The following is an 18,586-nucleotide window of genomic DNA, read 5'->3' as shown; positions in this document are numbered from 1 at the left end:
GCAATGTTTGTCGGATGCAGGTATCCGACAAACATTGCATAAATAAATAAATTATCCGTGTCCATGTACCCGACAAACATTGCATAAATAAATAAACTGGGTCGTGGTTTAAAGAATATTTACTCAGCAACACTGGTCAAAACTATTTTCAGCATAATGAAGTAACACATAATCAGTGCCAAGGAGACACCTGAACCCAATAAACCATCACTTTAAAATTCTGTGAATGGGAATCAAGTGTATGCTTTGATACAGTAAAGTCTGACTTGTTAGAAGGATACATGGACCCGGATTATTTATTTATTCATGTAATGTTTGTCGGGTACCTGTATATTTATTTATGCAATGTTTGTTGGATGCAGGTATCCGACAAACATTGCATAAATAAATAAATTATCCGTGTCCATGTACCCCGACAAACATTGCATAAATAAATAAACTGAGTCGTGGTTTAAAGAATATTTACTCAGCAACACTGGTCAAAACTATTTTCAGCATAATGAAGTAACACATAATCAGTGCCAAGGAGACACCTGAACCCAATAAACCATCACTTTAAAATTCTGTGAATGGGAATCAAGTGTATGCTTTGATACAGTAAAGTCTGACTTGTTAGAAGGATACATGGACCCGGATTATTTATTTATTCATGTAATGTTTGTCGGGTACCTGTATATTTATTTATGCAATGTTTGTCGGATGCAGGTATCTGACAAACATCGCATAAATAAATAAATTATCCGTGTCCATGTACCCCGACAAACATTGCATAAATAAATAAACTGGGTCGTGGTTTAAAGAATATTTACTCAGCAACACTGGTCAAAACTATTTTCAGCATAATGAAGTAACACATAATCAGTGCCAAGGAGACACCTGAACCCAATAAACCATCACTTTAAAATTCTGTGAATGGGAATCAAGTGTATGCTTTGATACAGTAAAGTCTGACTTGTTAGAAGGATACATGGACCCGGATTATTTATTTATTCATGTAATGTTTGTCGGGTACCTGTATATTTATTTATGCAATGTTTGTTGGATGCAGGTATCCGACAAACATTGCATAAATAAATTATCCGTGTCCATGTACCCCGACAAACATTGCATAAATAAATAAACTGAGTCGTGGTTTAAAGAATATTTACTCAGCAACACTGGTCAAAACTATTTTCAGCATAATGAAGTAACACATAATCAGTGCCAAGGAGACACCTGAACCCAATAAACCATCACTTTAAAATTCTGTGAATGGGAATCAAGTGTATGCTTTGATACAGTAAAGTCTGACTTGTTAGAAGGATACATGGACCCGGATTATTTATTTATTCATGTAATGTTTGTCGGGTACCTGTATATTTATTTATGCAATGTTTGTTGGATGCAGGTATCCGACAAACATTGCATAAATAAATAAATTATCCGTGTCCATGTACCCCGACAAACATTGCATAAATAAATAAACTGAGTCGTGGTTTAAAGAATATTTACTCAGCAACACTGGTCAAAACTATTTTCAGCATAATGAAGTAACACATAATCAGTGCCAAGGAGACACCTGAACCCAATAAACCATCACTTTAAAATTCTGTGAATGGGAATCAAGTGTATGCTTTGATACAGTAAAGTCTGACTTGTTAGAAGGATACATGGACCCGGATTATTTATTTATTCATGTAATGTTTGTCGGGTACCTGTATATTTATTTATGCAATGTTTGTCGGATGCAGGTATCTGACAAACATCGCATAAATAAATAAATTATCCGTGTCCATGTACCCCGACAAACATTGCATAAATAAATAAACTGGGTCGTGGTTTAAAGAATATTTACTCAGCAACACTGGTCAAAACTATTTTCAGCATAATGAAGTAACACATAATCAGTGCCATGGAAGTGGTTTAAAGGATAATTGATATATAGTTTGGCAAAGAAGCAGCATGAAAGAAATAGCACCGCTTTAAACAATTATTTTTGCCAATTTCTGGGCTTGCAGGGACGCACCATGGGCCGAAACAGGTCTCCGTTTATACCGTGTCGGGGCCCACAGTACGTCCCTGCAAGGCACGCCCACTCCCCACAGCCCACTGCACCTCCCCTCCCCTCACGATGCCAGCAAGAAACCATTCATTGATTAATGGCACACTATTAGCAGTTTCCTGCCGGCATAGTTTCTGGGGGGGGGGGTTGTCTTAACTGCAGGGGGACCTCAAGTGTTTTCATTGTTGTGATTATGCCACTGTAACTGCCACCACCTGCGCGAAAGTGGTCAGAGTGAGCCTCTGCCTCATGTAATGTCAGGGCAGCGCCAGCACCTTACCCGCAGAACTTCTCCACGGAAATGCGCTGCCTCACAAACTGGGGAATTTGATCCCCTCCAGAGGCTCTAGGGACTGCCCCCTGGGGGTATTACACCCCGGGGAGCTGCCCGCCTCACCCGGCCAAGAAACTGAGTTGGGGGGGGGGGGGCAGTGCTTTTTGTTAATCAGAGAGGAGAGAGAAGCCTTTCATAAAACCGTGGCTTTAAAGTCTTGTGTTCGTGCAGAAATATTTATTTGCACAAACGCAGCAAAACTTTAAAGCTGCTTGTTTCAGGAAAGATTTCCATCACTGCACTGCCTTACAAACATGAAATGCACACATCAGCCCCCTCCCCACGGATGCAAGCGAACATGTAACAACGTTGTGTTCTTTCACATCCGAGGGGAGGTGCGGATGTGCACCCTTGCTTTTTGTTAGGCAGAGAGGTGAGGGAAGCCTTTTCTGAAACTAGCAGTGTGAAAGGGTGTTGCATGTTAGCTCATTATGTAAGTATGTATGCATGTGTGCAAGGAGTGTGTATTGTATGTATGGGTGTGTGTGAATGAGTGTATGATGTATGGGGGCTGGTTGTGCATGTAAATGAGCGAGTGTATGGTCAATGGGATGTTTGAATGAGTGAGAGATTGTGTAATTATGTCTGTGTGTGTGATGCTGGACCGAGGAGCTGATTCTAGAGGGTGGGAGGTGGGGGGGTGGTTTATAGGAGAGGTACAGGTGGGGAAAGGGAATAGGATGTATGGGCTCCCCGCCAGACAACCTTGGGTAGAACATAGGGGGTGGAGCCTCTAAGTTTGTCCCGCCCCATTTCTAAAGTGGCCCCACCCATAACCAGTTAGCCTCCCCGCCCTAAATGTAGGTTTCGTTGCACTCCTGGTGCCCTGCGAGCCCCACCAGACACCTTGTGCATCCCGAGGCCAGTCCTTTGATGGCTGTTTAGTGTATACCCACTGTAGGGCGCTCCCGTCCCTCTTGACTTTTTTTGCAAATTTTCAAGCACGAGTGTCCAAGGTCCGAGGGATGCAGTCTTTTCAATATTGTTTCTTTCTTTTCAGCGCTAGAAGTGAGCACTTCGGTGGAGGCAGAGAAAGCGAAGGAGCAGACCCACCAGGTGAGATCAGGACAGCCATCGCCAGTCAACATGGGTCTGTCCTGATGGCCAGGATAGCTGCTTCCTCAGTCTGAGGGAGCTCCTTAGTGGGCATCAGCACAGTATGTACTGATGCCCAGTGAGGAAACTCCCTCGGTCTGTTCTGATGCCCATGGCAGAGCTCCCTCAGTCTGATGCCCAGTGAGGAACTCCCTCGGTCTGTTTTGATGCCCATGGCAGAGCTCCCTCAGTCTGATGCCCAGTGAGGAACTCCCTCGGTCTGTTCTGATGCCCATGGCAGAGCTCCCTCAGTCTGATGCCCAGTGAGGAACTCCCTCGGTCTGTTCTGATGCCCATGGCAGAGCTCCCTCAGTCTGATGCCCAGTGAGGAACTCCCTCGGTCTGTTCTGATGCCCATGGCAGAGCTCCCTCAGTCTGTGTTGTTGCTCTGTAGGAGCTCCCTCGGTCTGTTCTGATGCCCATGGCAGAGCTCCCTCAGTCTGTGTTGTTGCTCTGTAGGAGCTCCCTCATTCTGTGTTGTTGCTCTGTAGGAGCTCCCTCAGTCTGTGTTGTTGCTCTGTAGGAGCTCCCTCTGCCTGTGTTGATGTCGATGAAGGAGCCCCCCCCCTCCACTTGGTCTGTTCTGATCCCCATGGGGGAGCTCCCTCAGTGTGTGTTGAAGGCCGTATAAGCGCTCTCTCTGTCTGTGCGAATGAGCCTGCCGGCGCTCCCTTGGTCTCTTTTTGCAGCCATATTGGAACTCTTTGCTCTGTGCTGATCTGGCGGGCACGCCTTCAGTGTTTGCTAATATCCAGTTTTGAGAACCCTTTCTTTTAGTAAAAACTTGCACAAGCCTGCATGGTTCCTGGCCTTGTTTCCAGATTATTTCTGTGCACTAACCAGTCAGCTGGACTCCGGGGAGCACCTCCCACCTAGTGACGATCTACATTTGGTGTATTTATTTTTTTAATGATTTGCATATAATTGTTTTTTTTTTTCTTTCAAATAACAAAACAAAACACATTCCTACATGGTGTCCTAGCCAAAAAGACAGGAAGTTCCGTTACTACTCGGTCCATTAAAAACACTTTTCTTTCATATTTCCTCAGAAAATGAACAAATGCTCCACAAATTTGACCAATGCGATCTCATAGCGAGTCTTGGTCCCTTCCATCAAGACTGTCCACCATACATCCTCTCTTGTAGCCTATCTGTATTACTATCTGGATACATACTTCTTGTATCCAGATAGTAAGTGTCCAAAGTATTTAGTACGTCTCTCCTCAAGAGCTGGACAAGAAGTGATTAGACGCTGTAATGTTTCCACAACAGAATCCTTTTCACAAGACCAGCCCTTGTTGCTTTCAGACAGACCACGAACCGCTTCGATCTCGTTTGTAGGCTGGAGATTGAGACGAATTCGCAAGAATTGATCTCTGATTTTCCTATCCGGAAATTGTTTTAGATATTCACAAATGACATCCAGTTTTCGTGGTTCCGGCGAGATGTGTGCAACTGACTGGTATCTGCCCGCTGATGCCACACTGGGTGTATTTATTTATGATTCCACAGTGCACCCATTAGCCAGACTCTGCACATCTCATTCCATTTATTTATTTACTTTTGCATTTGGTTAAGCTCGCTAAGCCCAAGGGCAGCAAGGCGCTGGTTACATACAGGACACAGCAGAGGTACATGTCAGTGACTAGAGGGAAGCGAGGTTAAGCTGAAGGATTGTTCTCAGAGAAAAGTAGCACCATGAGTTGTCTTTGGAAGGCCCAGGAGGAAGGTGAGAGCGGTAAGTCGCTCCAGCTTTAAAGGGCTGCAAACTCTGGGAAGCTAGAGCTGCCTGATCTCTTTTGCCTGAATGGTGAGTAGGTGGAGGTCGGAGGCCCAGATGGGTCTTGACGTTTGAACTTTAGCGAATTGTAGAGTCCAGCATTTTGGGGCAGACGTGATGGCAAGGGTTTTGAACAGCATACGCTCTCTGATGGGTAGCCAGTGTTTTTTTTCTTGCTTCAGAGATGTGATCACGTTTCAGGATGTTGTGGGCCACCCCGAGGGCATTGTTTTGGATGAGCTGCATTTTCTTGATGTTATGTGAAGAGGAACCAGCAAAGAGGATGTTCCAGTAATCCAACCTAGAGCCAATTGGTGCCTGGCAATGGAGATACAACTGTCCATAAGGGTCGGCAGGCATTGATACATTTAAATGTGTGAGCCGCCAAAGAAGCAATCGCATTCACCTGTCTTGAGAGCGATAGGGTGGAGTCCACGTAAACCCAGATGGTTTGACGTTGTTTGAGGTCATGATAGTGTTACCCTCGATATTGAAAGATTTGTAGGATGGGTTCAACTTACTGAATGTTGTTAGTTGGGAACCCACCAAGAGAATTTCTGTCTTCTCATCAATCATTGAGGCAGAGGAGGAGGGAGGCCATCCAAGCCTGGATGGTATGGTAGACTGTATGCAGGTTCATGGTATCAGTCTCATAGTTTCCAGTGAATTGGAGGAGAATCTGTGTCGTCTGTGTAGTTGGTGTAAGATATTCTTGTGTCATCGACCAGGTCAAAAAGAGGTTTTGTAAAGATGTATAGAGGGTTGGGGAGATGGAGAAGCCTTGGGGACTCCTCAAGAGATGGGTGCAGGAGGGGCAGTAGCAGGTGGTGAGAAGACTCTCATAGATCTCTCCTAGAGGAAGGAGGAAATCCATAAAATAGCATTTGAGGAGAAATGAGCTGCGATCTCAAGGCGATGGCATAGGATTTGGTTGTCCACCAAATCGAAGGCTGCTGATAGATCCAACAAAAGGTGCCGAGCTCAGTTGCCCGCATCTTTAATCTCATTCAATTGTTTCTTAAGCTCAAGGGTGGCAAACTCAGTGCCATGTCCAGGTCGAAATTCAGATTGGCGCAGGCTTAGTAAATAGTACTTTTCCAGGTAAAGTTGGATTGTAAGTATGCCGTGCAGTCCAAGATTTTGAGAAGGAAGTGGACTGTGGTGATGTAGCAGTAGTTGGTAGGCATGGCAGGGTCTAAGGAAGGTTTCTTGGGAGTGGGAGAACTCCGACTTCTTCTTCTTCTGGGCCCATTTCACCCTGACACCGTGGGTTTTTCTGAATGTAGAAATGTCTGCATAGAAGCTGGAGTGTGGTTGGCAGCTGGCAGGCCACAGTTAGGGGAGCCGTCCTGAGATGACATCAGAAAGAATTCCCTCAGCAAACGCAGTGACTTGCTCAGTACAGTATCCCTGCCGAGTGCTCTGCAGCATGGCCGCATTGCTCTTTCAGTCAGTTGTGGCTGGTATGGAACTTGTACTCAACAGGTGATAGAGATTTATGTGTGTGCCTGTAAGCTAGAGGCACATTACAGTCTCGGCTCTCTACCTCGGTAGAATATGACGTTCAGCTCAGACTGTGGCCCGTTAAAGTCCATGTCCATCTGACTGGTCGGGCATGAAAGCCCTTCGCGCCCCCTTGGTTCGTCCGGGCTGCAAATGGCTTTCAACATTTTTCATCAGTAGATCCGTGCTGCTAGCGCAGCCGATCTGTCAATCAAAAATGAAAAAAAAAAAATGGCTGCATAGACGAGGAAAAGGGCCAGATGGGGAGGAGCCCTGGGACCAGAGCACAATTCTCCAGTCCCAGAGCTAAGTGTAGGGGCGGGAAGGCTCCCTGTTGCCCCTCTGCAGTGAAAAAAAGGAAACGAAAGTGCCACCCGGGGAAGGTCCTCGGTTGGCTGGGACAGTGGGTGGGAGGGGGACTTGTATTCTCGCCCACTGTTCCAGCCACCGGATTGGCTGAGCACCCTTACCCAGGTGCGAATGTGCAGGCCACTATGGCGTTTCCATCCAGGAACTAAGAGGCAGTATTTCTCTTGCCCAGGCAGTGCGTTCAAAGCGAGTTTGGAAAGGGTTCCCCGTAGGGGAGGGGGTCTGCAACATTTGGCTCTCCACATGTTTTGGACCACAATTCCCCGTCAACCCTCTGGCACCATAGTCAAGGAAACTGGGAAGTTGTAGTGTAAAACCTTTGGAGAGCCGCAGTTTGCAGACCCCTGGCCTTGGTTGAACAGAAGTTCCAGTTTTTAGGGGATAGTGCAGATTTTTCACACCATGCCCCCCTGTCTAAATCAGCTGCTTTAAAACAGTCAAATGTCCCAATTTTTGGAAAAGACTTAAAACTGAAGCCCATATCAAAGCATTTTTGTTAAGTGGTCAGATTCCAGGAGAGGAGAAAGCCTCCTGTAACCCAGAAAGTTTAACATAACGCTTTTGGAGAGGAAGAAGGCTTAGGGACATACGTTACTTGCCGTATCACCGGGCCAATGACCCATTTACACTAGCCTTCGGAAACCCATCATTCTGCGGGCTTAGTCATTCTGATTGGTCATATTTTAGGGGTACATTTTTTAATATCCTTTTTGTGTGTTTAATTATGCGGAATTGTCTTGGTTTTTCGTTCGGAAAATCTGGTCACCCTAGTTCCCCCTGATTGGTCAGACCCAGTGTCTTCAGATACGTCCCGAGGTCACCACCAGAGGGCGAGCATCTGCCATATGAGGAACTGGGAGAGCGGATTCAAAGTGGAGCAAAGGGCTTCAGAGACAAAGGAAGGACTGCTCTCTCCAGGTCACACTTTGAACGCACTTACCATCCAATGAGGCATGTCTCAACACTTCAGATCCTCCAATGGTGTCTGTCACGCGCCCACGTTGTTGATCTGACCACGATGAGATAGGCAGTCCTGCGATAACTTTTGTGAAGGCACCAATTGCATGTGGAAATATTATTTAATGTTCCTTATTGTTTACATCATTATTCATTTGCTGCCACCAGAGACTTCAGTTGCACACCCAGGAGATCTCACACACGTGCACATGGGGGCAGTCGCATTTAGCGTTCACATGAACTGCAGTTGTCAAAAGAGCAGTAATATAAGGAAGAAATGAGTTCTAACATAAGGGTAGATGAGTATCCCAAGGTTTCCTCCCAGGGAGCAGATTGTGTTTGGGCTTGTGGTATCCTCCCGCGGTGTGGTGGCCAAGCCTCCTTCCGCAGTGTGAGCTGTGCACCTCTCCCATTGTGGGGACCCTTTGTACTTTGCACGTGGTGATATCTTTCAGTCTTACCCATGGTGGGGAACGTGTAACTTCTCTGTGGTGAGGTCAGTTCACCCTACCCATGGCGAAGGTCCGTTTCCACAGAACGTGGTAGATGCCGGTGCACCCGACTCATGATGGATGCCATTGCACCCTCCCCCTCTCCATAGTGGTCCATGCCTCCCCCACCCCTTATCACCTCTGTGCTTGTTGATGTTCACATGTTGGAATGCTCGATCAGCTCTCCACTTCTCTACATGCACCCACAGATGTCCTCATTCTGCTGTGTCTCTCATCACAGGGGGGCTCTTCTCCTGGACTTTCTGATGATGTGCAGTCTCGGTGGAATCGATGCATTCCTGCAGTAAAGAATCCCTTGCACCGGCGCACATACGATATCGAAGGTACAGTATTAAGGGAGGCCCTTCAATGCAGGAGTGGGGGGGATCAACAGTGTGCAATCCCCATCTCCGCTATTGGCAGTAATCTGGTTGTGGTGTCCCAGCCTGACCGCCAAACTTTGAGTAGGGGGGAGCAGGAGGGCAGCCTGCAGAGTCCAATGACAAATCAACCCTTGCAGAGCCAAATGTGTAAGTCAGGGTAGTCCATGTCCCAAATATACCTCCGCGAGCAGCACTTACCGATTCTAGTCTGGTGGATAGCTCACCGGTGAAGTGCTCAGCTCTGACAAGGAACGTTCCTGCATTTCTTAATTTCCAGTCCTTGTGAATCCGTGCCCACTTAGTCCTTCATTCTTCAAATATCTGAGGTCTACAAATTGAGTACCTTTTAAGTTGGGCAATAAGAGCAGTTAATAGTGTGCTTAAAAGTGGGAATAATCTGGCATGAACCGCCAAATGAAACCTGATATTATATTATTAGCACTTGGGACAGGAGAATCCACCATTCAGGTTGCTTGTATCGCCGGCTGAATCCCAGGATCTCAGCCTGTGTTTACGAGCAGCCAGATGGCTGCTTCCACTGCCCGCCATCTCCTCCACCATGCTGCCTTCCTTTCCCCTCTGGTGTCTGGTCCCTTCCCACCCCTCAGCTCCACTTACCTGATTCGTTTGTTGCCACTGCTTCCACTCTGTGTCCCTGCTGGCCACCATGGAAATGGAAGAGGGGCTCTACAGGCAGCCCTGCCTTTCAGATCCAATAGCGGCCATCTTGGGTAAGTATTTTGTTTTAATGTACCGATGCAGTTCATTAAAAAAAAAAAAATACATTGCTATTACCACCCTGTTCCAGATTTAAAAGGGTGGTAATGGCAATAAGCACCTGTTCGGAGGGGTAGGGGGGTTCACCAACCGGTAATGGTGTTGGGGCCAAGGCCCTCATTTCATCCGGGCCTACAACTTGGGCCCAGCTGCGTCATTACCAGCCCGTTAAGCCACCCAAACAGGTGCTTATTGCTTATTTAAAAAATGAGATTTGACTTGACCACAAATCTTAAAACAAGGCTGATAGATGCATCCAGTCGCCATACCTTTCTAAAGGCTACCACTTTACCTAAGCCATGGAGGAAGAGTGGCCCTTATGTGTACATTCTGCTTTTAATGATTAAGCCTTGAAGATGCTGATCATGGATTTTGGGTCTGGCTTTGGTGCTGTGCTGTGCTGTGCTGTGCTGTGCAGAGGTTAATTACAATGTTCAGTGATAATCTTCAGCCGCCAGACCTCTCCAAAAGTTGTTCCTTTCTCACAGACGCTTCGCCCTGCTTCAGCTCTTTGGGGCGGGGCATGGAATGTGCTTGGAGATTAACCAAGGTCAAGGTGTGGCTCAGGTTCAACATCAATTGAAAAACGGGAAATCGCCAATTGGAATTTGCTTTAGGAAGTACGTTCTTTGTTATAATGTATGCATCGCACAACTGTCTCTCAACCCCCCCCCCGACCCCCACACGTCTCCCACACACCGATTTCCTTTGTACTGACTCCTTTCTTCCTATTCGTTTATGATCGAGGCAAAACTGCACCGATTGAAGCAGTTGTTCCTCCCGAGTTAGTTTTGGTCACCTGTAGCATTTGTATTCACGAATGCAGGCAGGTGTTTCCAGATACAGGCAAGGGGTCCCCACACATCATTTTGAAAGGGGGCCCCCGTTCTTCTTCAGGCAGCCCGGTCAACCGTGCGTCAATTTATTGTGAAACAGTGCCTAGAGGCGGCCATCCATTAAGAGCGCTGTGGAAAGCTTGTATCTTGGTGCATGCATATTGGGTCGAGGGATCGGTGAGGCCCGGTCTCTGCTGGGAGTAGATTCCCACGTGTACCCTGTTCCTCTGCCACAGGCCAGAGGTGCCCATGTCGGTCCGCGCTTCCTAGTCATTGAAGTCCCCGGGTAGTTCGTGCCCCATGCATACCTCACTTCCTTGAGGGATGTCTGCTGTGAACAGAGTTCCATTCCTAATCCATTCTCTGGGGCTCCACCGTCAGCAGCTTCCTATCCAGAGCTCATTTATGTGAGGTCTGGGCTCAGCAGGGTCCCGCCCACACCCATTGTACACTTGGTAGGAGTGGGGACGGGGGACCATTATTGTCCCTGTGTTCTGCAACCTGTGGCTCTCCAGGTGTTTTGTACTACAACTCCTATGTACTGTCGCCATTGATTATGCTGACTAGGACTGATGGGATTTGCAGTCCAAAACATCTGGAGAGCCACAGGTTGCAGACCCTATCCGTACCCAATTCAATTTGGTGAGAGGTAGTGTGGCAGAGGTGTATAGTGTCTCACCCATACTCCATTTTGTTGGCTCCAGAGTTCAGCACAGTCCCATCTGTCAGAGGTTTGAATCCCGGATTCGCGCTTAGAAACTGAACTCGGGTACGGTATTAGGCGCACTATAAAAAAACAATTAAATAAATTGAGCAATATTGTCCCAATTCAGCATGGGCGGCTGCTTCTGCATGCCTGCACACAGGGCACCTTGATACATGGTGTGGCAGAGCTTCCCTTTTAAGATCTCCCCCTTATCCTCCAACCTGAGACCAGTAATTAAGCCTGAAATAGTCTATGGGATGAGTCAAAGGATAGACATTGTCCCCTAAAAAGGTTACCGTCCTATCCACCATCCATTAATTAATAGGTACTGCCCGGGGCAGAGAACCGTACTGAGCAGCAATGGCCCGCAAGCCCCAACCGAAGTGTGCTCTGGCCTTCAAGATGGCTGATAGCACTTGATCGCTCATGCTGCCCTGGGGATATCGCTTATTAGCACCTCTGTTAGAAGGCTGTGGGCCCTCATAGGGGCGTTGGCTAGGGGAAATGCCCTCCCCATGCGTGATTGTGTGTGACCACTAGAGGGAGGGTGTGGTGATCGAAGGTTAGTTACCTCATGGGGGCGGGGGGGACTTCATGGACCGGGGACATGGGTGAACTAATGTTGTTGGCTACAGGGTAGTAACATTGTCTTTCTTCTTGCCACTCATAGGGCTGGTGGAGTTGCTGAACCGCGTACAGGGCTGCCGGGTGGAGGACCAGCGAGGTCTGCTCTCCAAGGAAGATCTGATTCTCCCAGACTTTTTGCAGCTTCCATCCAAGGACACTGAGGATGCCGAGGGGCCCATACTGACCACATCTGATCCCGCTTGCATGCCGGAGGCCCCAGAGCCGCCAAGAATAATGAATCCTGAGGTTCCTGCGCCAGATGTAGTACGTCCACAATGTGATTTGGAGAGTCTCAGCCCGGGCATAACCGATCCAAACTGTGGCCTTGAAGGCACCGGGCCAAGGATTGCTGATCTGAAGTGTGATCCACAACTTCCAGAGCTGCGAAAGACCAGAGAGGACTGTGGTCCAGAAGTTCCAGGGATGGAGACCATCGACCTGGTCTGTGATCCCAAGAGCTCTGCGCCAACACATTCAGATCTGCAATGTGACCGTGAGAGTTTAGGGTCGCTCGATGGAGATCCAGTAAGCTGTCAGAATTCTGTGGATCACGGATTACTTCCCGAGGCTTTGTTCTGTCACATAGTTACATTGCCAGATTTGTCAGAAAAATGCCAAGATCCGGGCACCCAAGACACAGACAGTCCTCCGCAGATGCAACTGGAAGATGAACCATCTCCTTGCCAGGCAGCATGCCCCTTACACACAGACTCTCAATCGTTGGTGCCCGGCCCCGATCAGCACACATCCTGAGGACTCCCAGGAATCATTGATTTTTCTCTACGTGGTGGAAAACCACTTTTAATTTAGCAAAGAACAGTGACTTTGGAGTCGGGAGCTAGAACTGTGTGAGAGACTTGTAGACGCGTAATACAGGCCACAGGAATGCACTGAAGGAATTCGGATGGTCCTTCCAATTATAGCCGCCATGTAAGGGCACTTCAAGGGGTGTGTAGCAAGGCACGTCTCCTGGGCCACTTTTGACAGATGAGCCTGTGACCCGGCAGTCACCCCACTACTTTGAGTTCTTCTCTGCGGGGGGGTGCCAGGACAAAGGTTAGCATAGCGAATCTTCTGAAGACCTGGAGCTCCAAGCACACAACTTAATGGGCTCAAAAGAAGCCTTGTGGCCAGAGGCGGTTTCACTCCGTGGTATCCGTTATGGGTGGTAAGGATCTCTTTCTGGCCAGTCTGTGGGCTCGGTGGCTGGGACACGGCTGCACTCCCAGTGGCAGTGGTCATGTACGCCTGCCCTTCATGATCTTGGGTAGAGTGATAGTGATGGGAAAGGGAGGCTTAGCCTTGCTACATGGGTGGGTGCAGTCCATCAATTGCCAATAGCCATTAAGAAAATGGTTCACCTTTTTGTCCCCTACCCACAGAAGCGCGTAGACCCGCCGGGTTGTGCACAGCTGGACCCATCTATATCTATGTGACTGTGAGTATATTTATTTAAATAGATATGTTGGTGTCGCGACTATCGAATGGAATGCTTGCCATTGCTGATGCCGAAGAAGGGAGCCAGGGTCCCCCCGCTACTAGCCCTCTCAATCCTCTCAAATCTCCCCCGCACCCGTAAATGGCTATTTGAGCTGGGCAATAGCCACCTCAAGCTGACCCCAAGCCATAGGAGGGCAGGGTCCCTTCCTCACACCGGTTTTCGTTCACAGACACCACAGGTAGGATTGGCTGCAGTGGGGTGGGCTCAGGTGGGCCCCGTAGGAAGAATACAGCGAGTCCCAGAACTCCCAGGGTCTGGGTACGCCTTTGAGCTGGAGGAAGTGAGTAAAGGTGCCCTCTCCCACTGCCTTCAGCAAAGAGGTGACCCACGGGCTTCCTGAAAGATAGGGGCGTTGAGCACATGGTCTGGCCAGCAGTCAATGGCACCTAAAAGGAAAACTTGAAAATGGCGCACTCCTGAAAAACAGGATCTAGCACGAAGGGAGTAGTGTGACTTAAGTGAATCCAGACTATGCAGCTATACATTCAATAAAGAATTTCATGTCGGAACCCTCCTGTTTTTTTGCTACTTGTTCAGGGTGAATCCGGAGCGGTTCATCGTGTCTGTGCATTTCTTGCACGCTTTCCGTGGGCTGCTGGTAGACCTGTTTTCTGTATCCCTACAGTCCCAATACCAGCACTTATGTCTGCACTTACCCTGCACTTGCCACCAGCTGGCCGTTCTTTATTTATTTTATGTGACTATTTATTATCCCATGTACTGCACTTTCCCCCTCCCACCCGCACATTTCCTTTTCCCCCTTCCCTTGCGTGATCTGAATGACACCTGGCCTAGTAGGATCGTTGTCTGTCTTCCCTCTGTTGCCCCTCCCTTGCCTCGTCACGCCATGAAACACTTGTGCATAGGCGTTTTATAAATGTCAGATCATATCATGTGGGCGCCTCCCTCCTAGCATAGAAGTATGTACCCCTCAGGCCTTGGGAGTGGTTGACGGTGTCAGCATGTACACACTGAGTAGTTGCAATGTGCCCTGTGTTCTGTTGTGAGTGGGCAGTCTGTAATGTTGTGGTGTGAGGCTTGGGCCTGTTTGTTGAGCAATTGCGATTCCCCTGCTGGCTGGGACAGGCCGGGTCAGTGACGCGGCCCTTACCGGGGCCGTGCCCTATGGAGAGCAGACACCAAGAAGCTGGAAGCCGCTGGGGTGACATGTGTCAGTCCACAGGTCTCTTGGGAGTCTTGGTGTTATTTGGCTGCCTTGTGTTGATCTCCTGCTCGGTTTGAAGTGACATGTGTGAAGTGTGATGAAAGTATCAAGTATATGCAAATGAACTCAGTGCAAAGACATGAATATGTGCCATACAAGCTTCGCGGCCTAAGGAACCTCTGTAATCTTTACCGTACCAGGTTCCTGCGCCTATGAAGTCGAAATCCAGCCACACTCCATTATGAATACATTTGTTTCCTTGACTCCCTGGTTTGTCCTGACCAATACCTCTCCCGTGCGCGCGGATCAATGGAGTAGTGCATGGTCATAGTCAATAGTCCGATCGCCGCCCCAAAGTCCCTCTACATTCCACGTACTCTTGTCAATGTCTCAATTCCTACTCCTTGGATGGAAACCTTCCTTGGCATGCTTAGTCCTTCTCATTTTTACATTGCTGCTCGCTTCGTGTTAGCCCACCAGGAGATGTCCAAAGCATTGTTATGGTGGATCTGCCAACAGGCGTGCTTGCGTACACAAGTACCGTTCCTATGCGGTGTCCTCCTTTCTTACTCCCAGTGGGGACTTGTATCGATCTTGTTCCTCGGTCCTACTTTCTTATTGCAGCCATTCCTTGGTCTATGTTTCTCCAAGATACTATGTTACCCCAGTCCCCACCAACCTCTGTTAACCCCAAATTACTTCTACAGTGACCTGTTGCTTCCTAGCCAGGTTCATGCTATATAAACCCAAATACATCAATATAGGTTATGACGCGTCAAGAGCATATGGCAAAATTGGTAACACATCTGCAAATGATTTAAAGACGATTTAAAATGGAAGGCTCGGGATTCTCCTAGGGGTCTGAAACCTTTGGCTTTCCGGATTTGAATTCCCATTGGGCCTTCCCTTCCCAGTGTAGTCGATGGTGAGGGATTGTGGCAGTTGTAGTCCAAAACATCTGGAGAGTCGCCGGTTGCCGAACACTGTCCTAGATGGACTCTTGAGCACGTTGAGGCAAGTTGTGATTTTAAATTCTACTGGGCCAGTGATTTTGGGCAAGACTGGGTATGATTTAAAGCCACTATACTGGGAACTTTGTCCCAGTTTCCAAATTAACTTTTCAAAAAAACGAGTGGCAAATGGGACACTTATAAGGGCATTTAAGCATACGCCTCCATGCCAATGGAAAGGGGGTCTCGATTTCAAAAGCCAATATTGTGTAATTAGTTACTCCTGACAGTGTGCCCCGTAATGTTCTAATGACCGCCAGGAACTCGGAAAGAACCCCAAAATGGGCCATCAGTGTCAGCACCCCACTACACTAGTATATAATGGCCCCATGACTGCACATTGCCTCCATGTTCGCACGTAGTGGTCACATGTGACATAACCGAAGTGTCAGTAAATGTTTACACCCCAACGGGAGCGTGTGGTCTCGCTCCCTCTGCCTTGTGGATCTCTCAGCAGGCTCACACTATCACATGCACGGTTATACGCATGCTCATGCCATGATGCTGGCAACCGCACGTGTGTGGGAGGCGGAGGCTGCCCTGTGGATCAGTGATGCTGGCAACCGCACGTGTGTGGGAGGCGCAGGCTGCCCTGTGGATCAGTGATGCTGGCAGCACGTGTGCGTGGGAGGCGGAGGCTGCCCTGTGGATCGGTGATGCTGGCAGCACGTGTGTGTGTGTGGGTGGGAGGCGGAGGCTGCCCTGTGGATCAGTGATGCTGGCAACAGCACGTGTGTGCGTGGGAGGTGGAGGCTGCCCTGTGGATCGGTGATGCTGGCAGCATGTGTCTGGGAGGGGGAGGCTGCCCTGTGGATCAGTGATGCTGGCAGCACATGTGCGTGGGAGGCGGAGGCTGCCCTGTGGATCAGTGATGCTGGCAGCACGTGTGTGCGTGGGAGGCGGAGGCTGCCCTGTGGATCAGTGATGCTGGCAGCACGTGTGCGTGGGAGGCGGAGGCTGTCCTGTGGATCAGTGATGCTGGCAGCACGTCCGTGGGAGGCGGAGGCTGCGCTGTGGATCAGTGATGCTGGCAGCACGTGCGTGGGAAGCGGAGGCTGCCCTGTGGATCACTGATGCTGGCAGCACGTGTGCGTGGGAGGCGGAGGCTGCCCTGTGGATCAGTGATGCTGGCAGCACATGCGTGGGAAGCGGAGGCTGCCCTGTGGATCAGTGATGCTGGCAGCACGTGTGCGTGGGAGGCGGAGGCTGCCCTGTGGATCAGTGATGCTGGCAGCACGTGCGTGGGAGGCGGAGGCTGCCCTGTGGATCGGTGATGCTGGCAGCATGTGTGCGTGGGAGGCGGAGGCTGCCCTGTCGATCAGTGATGCTGGCAGCACGTGCGTGGGAGGCGGAGGCTGCCCTGTGGATCAGTGATGCTGGCAGCATGTGTGCGTGGGAGGCGGTGGCTGCCCTGTCGATCAGTGATGCTGGCAGCACGTGCGTGGGAGGCGGAGGCTGCCCTGTGGATCAGTGATGCTGGCAGCACGTGTGCGTTGGAGGCGGAGGCTGCCCTGTGGATCAGTGATGCTGGCAGCACGTGTGAGGGTGGCGGAAGCTGCCTTAGGGTTCCATGACGGTGCCTGGGAGGGGAGCTTTTAAAAATGTGGTGTGATTTGTGCCTTTGAAAGAATATTTGTTCTGTAACTTTGGTCAAAGCTACCCCCTGAAAAGTGAAGTAACTCCTCACACTGGCTCATTTTGGCCAATAAACTGGGCCACAAAATCCTGTTGGGCCTCCACTGTGGGCATTGCCCTGTAGGCCAGCCTGAGCCTGCTGTCAGCACACAGTTGCGTGCGAGGCAGCAGAGTCCGCAGCCTTATCCTATATTATACCATGTTACCAGGGAGAGCAGGTCACAGTCTCATCAATTTCCCCTAAAAATCACTCCCCATACTTATTTCTTCCGTTAAAAGACTGTAACTCTCAAAGTACTTGGTCAAGGATGAATTGCTTTTGGCTAGGCTGCCAACAAGTGGCTACATTTTCCAATTCATCCGGGTTGGCACAAAAGCAGCAGCATATGACATAATGTCAAAAAAAGGATCGGAATTCATGACATCGGAATTGTATTAAATAATTCGGCATACAGTTAATTGATCTTATTTCATATTGACATTTTTGTAAAACCCTATAGCCCTTACACTCCAATGTCATGATCCAACGATGGCACCATTACTTCTGTTTAGCTCTATCTGGAGTCTGCAACAGAATATCGAAAGAGTCCAAACAGTCTGCCGCCCATTTATGTATAGATCGATCAGTTTGGGCCTCCAACAAATTTCAAATAGCAGAAAGGGAGAATCGAATTTGATTGCCCCAACAGGCACTGCCTCATAAGTGCCAGGGCACTCAATTTTACCATAATGGCTAGGGACAGCAACCCCAGTTCATACCCGATAATCTAGACTGGTACACCTGCGGGGAGGGTAAAAAACTTTAATAAAAGATCTTCTTTCCTTTTCCAATTCAGATCTCCGATAATCAGTTTGGTTTCTGCCCCGTAGATCAAAGTTGGGACCACTTTATGTTTATAATAAATTAACACAGGGTCACATGAATATCTTCCAAACCTTCTATGGATAATCGTCCCCTGCCAGGCAGCTGTTTTAACCTTCTGCCTTATTTCTTCTCTGTGCGGAGCCTCTAAAATATTATCATTAGTGTAAACTCCCAAGTATCTATGTTCTTTCACGAATATTAAATGGGCATTATACAAATACCGTTTGAGTGCTGGCTTTTTCGGAGCTAGTTTTGATGTCCGAAGCATCACATTGGATTTGTTCACGTTGATTCTGAGAGCCTTATCTATTGCGCATTGTTCTATCTTCCCCAATTGTGTCTATAAGCCAACCGGTGTCTGGTTCAGAAGGACCAGATAGTCTGCATATAGAAGCTGTGAAATTGGGAGTTTGCCTAACTGTGGAGGAAATGAGGCTACCTTAGTCCAATTGCCCCCCAGATTCCACTATAAAGAGTTTAAACAAAGCGGGGCTAAGATCCACCCCTGCTT

At 48.6% G+C, this 18,586-nt stretch overlaps 1 protein-coding gene across 5 annotated transcripts in view; it reads left to right on the top strand.

Annotated features, from left to right (window-relative positions):
• The window catches only part of RGS14 (regulator of G protein signaling 14), a 507,547-nt gene extending 493,638 nt beyond the window's left edge, over positions 1-13,909 (top strand). For all 5 annotated transcript variants that reach the window (XM_069651538.1, XM_069651536.1, XM_069651533.1 and 2 more), the window contains 3 exons: positions 3,376-3,431; positions 8,812-8,914; positions 11,943-13,909. In XM_069651538.1, coding sequence (XP_069507639.1) covers positions 3,376-3,431; positions 8,812-8,914; positions 11,943-12,652 — 869 coding nt within the window. In that variant the 3' untranslated portion in view covers positions 12,653-13,909. The remainder of the gene's footprint in view (positions 1-3,375; positions 3,432-8,811; positions 8,915-11,942) is intronic.
• Positions 13,910-18,586: the final 4,677 nt, after the last annotated feature.

Source organism: Ambystoma mexicanum, chromosome 3p (genome assembly GCF_040938575.1).
Source record: "Ambystoma mexicanum isolate Mex_15411 chromosome 3p, UKY_AmexF1_1, whole genome shotgun sequence".
Classification (NCBI taxonomy): Eukaryota; Metazoa; Chordata; class Amphibia; order Caudata; family Ambystomatidae; genus Ambystoma; species Ambystoma mexicanum.
This window is presented reverse-complemented; position numbering and strand designations above follow the sequence as displayed.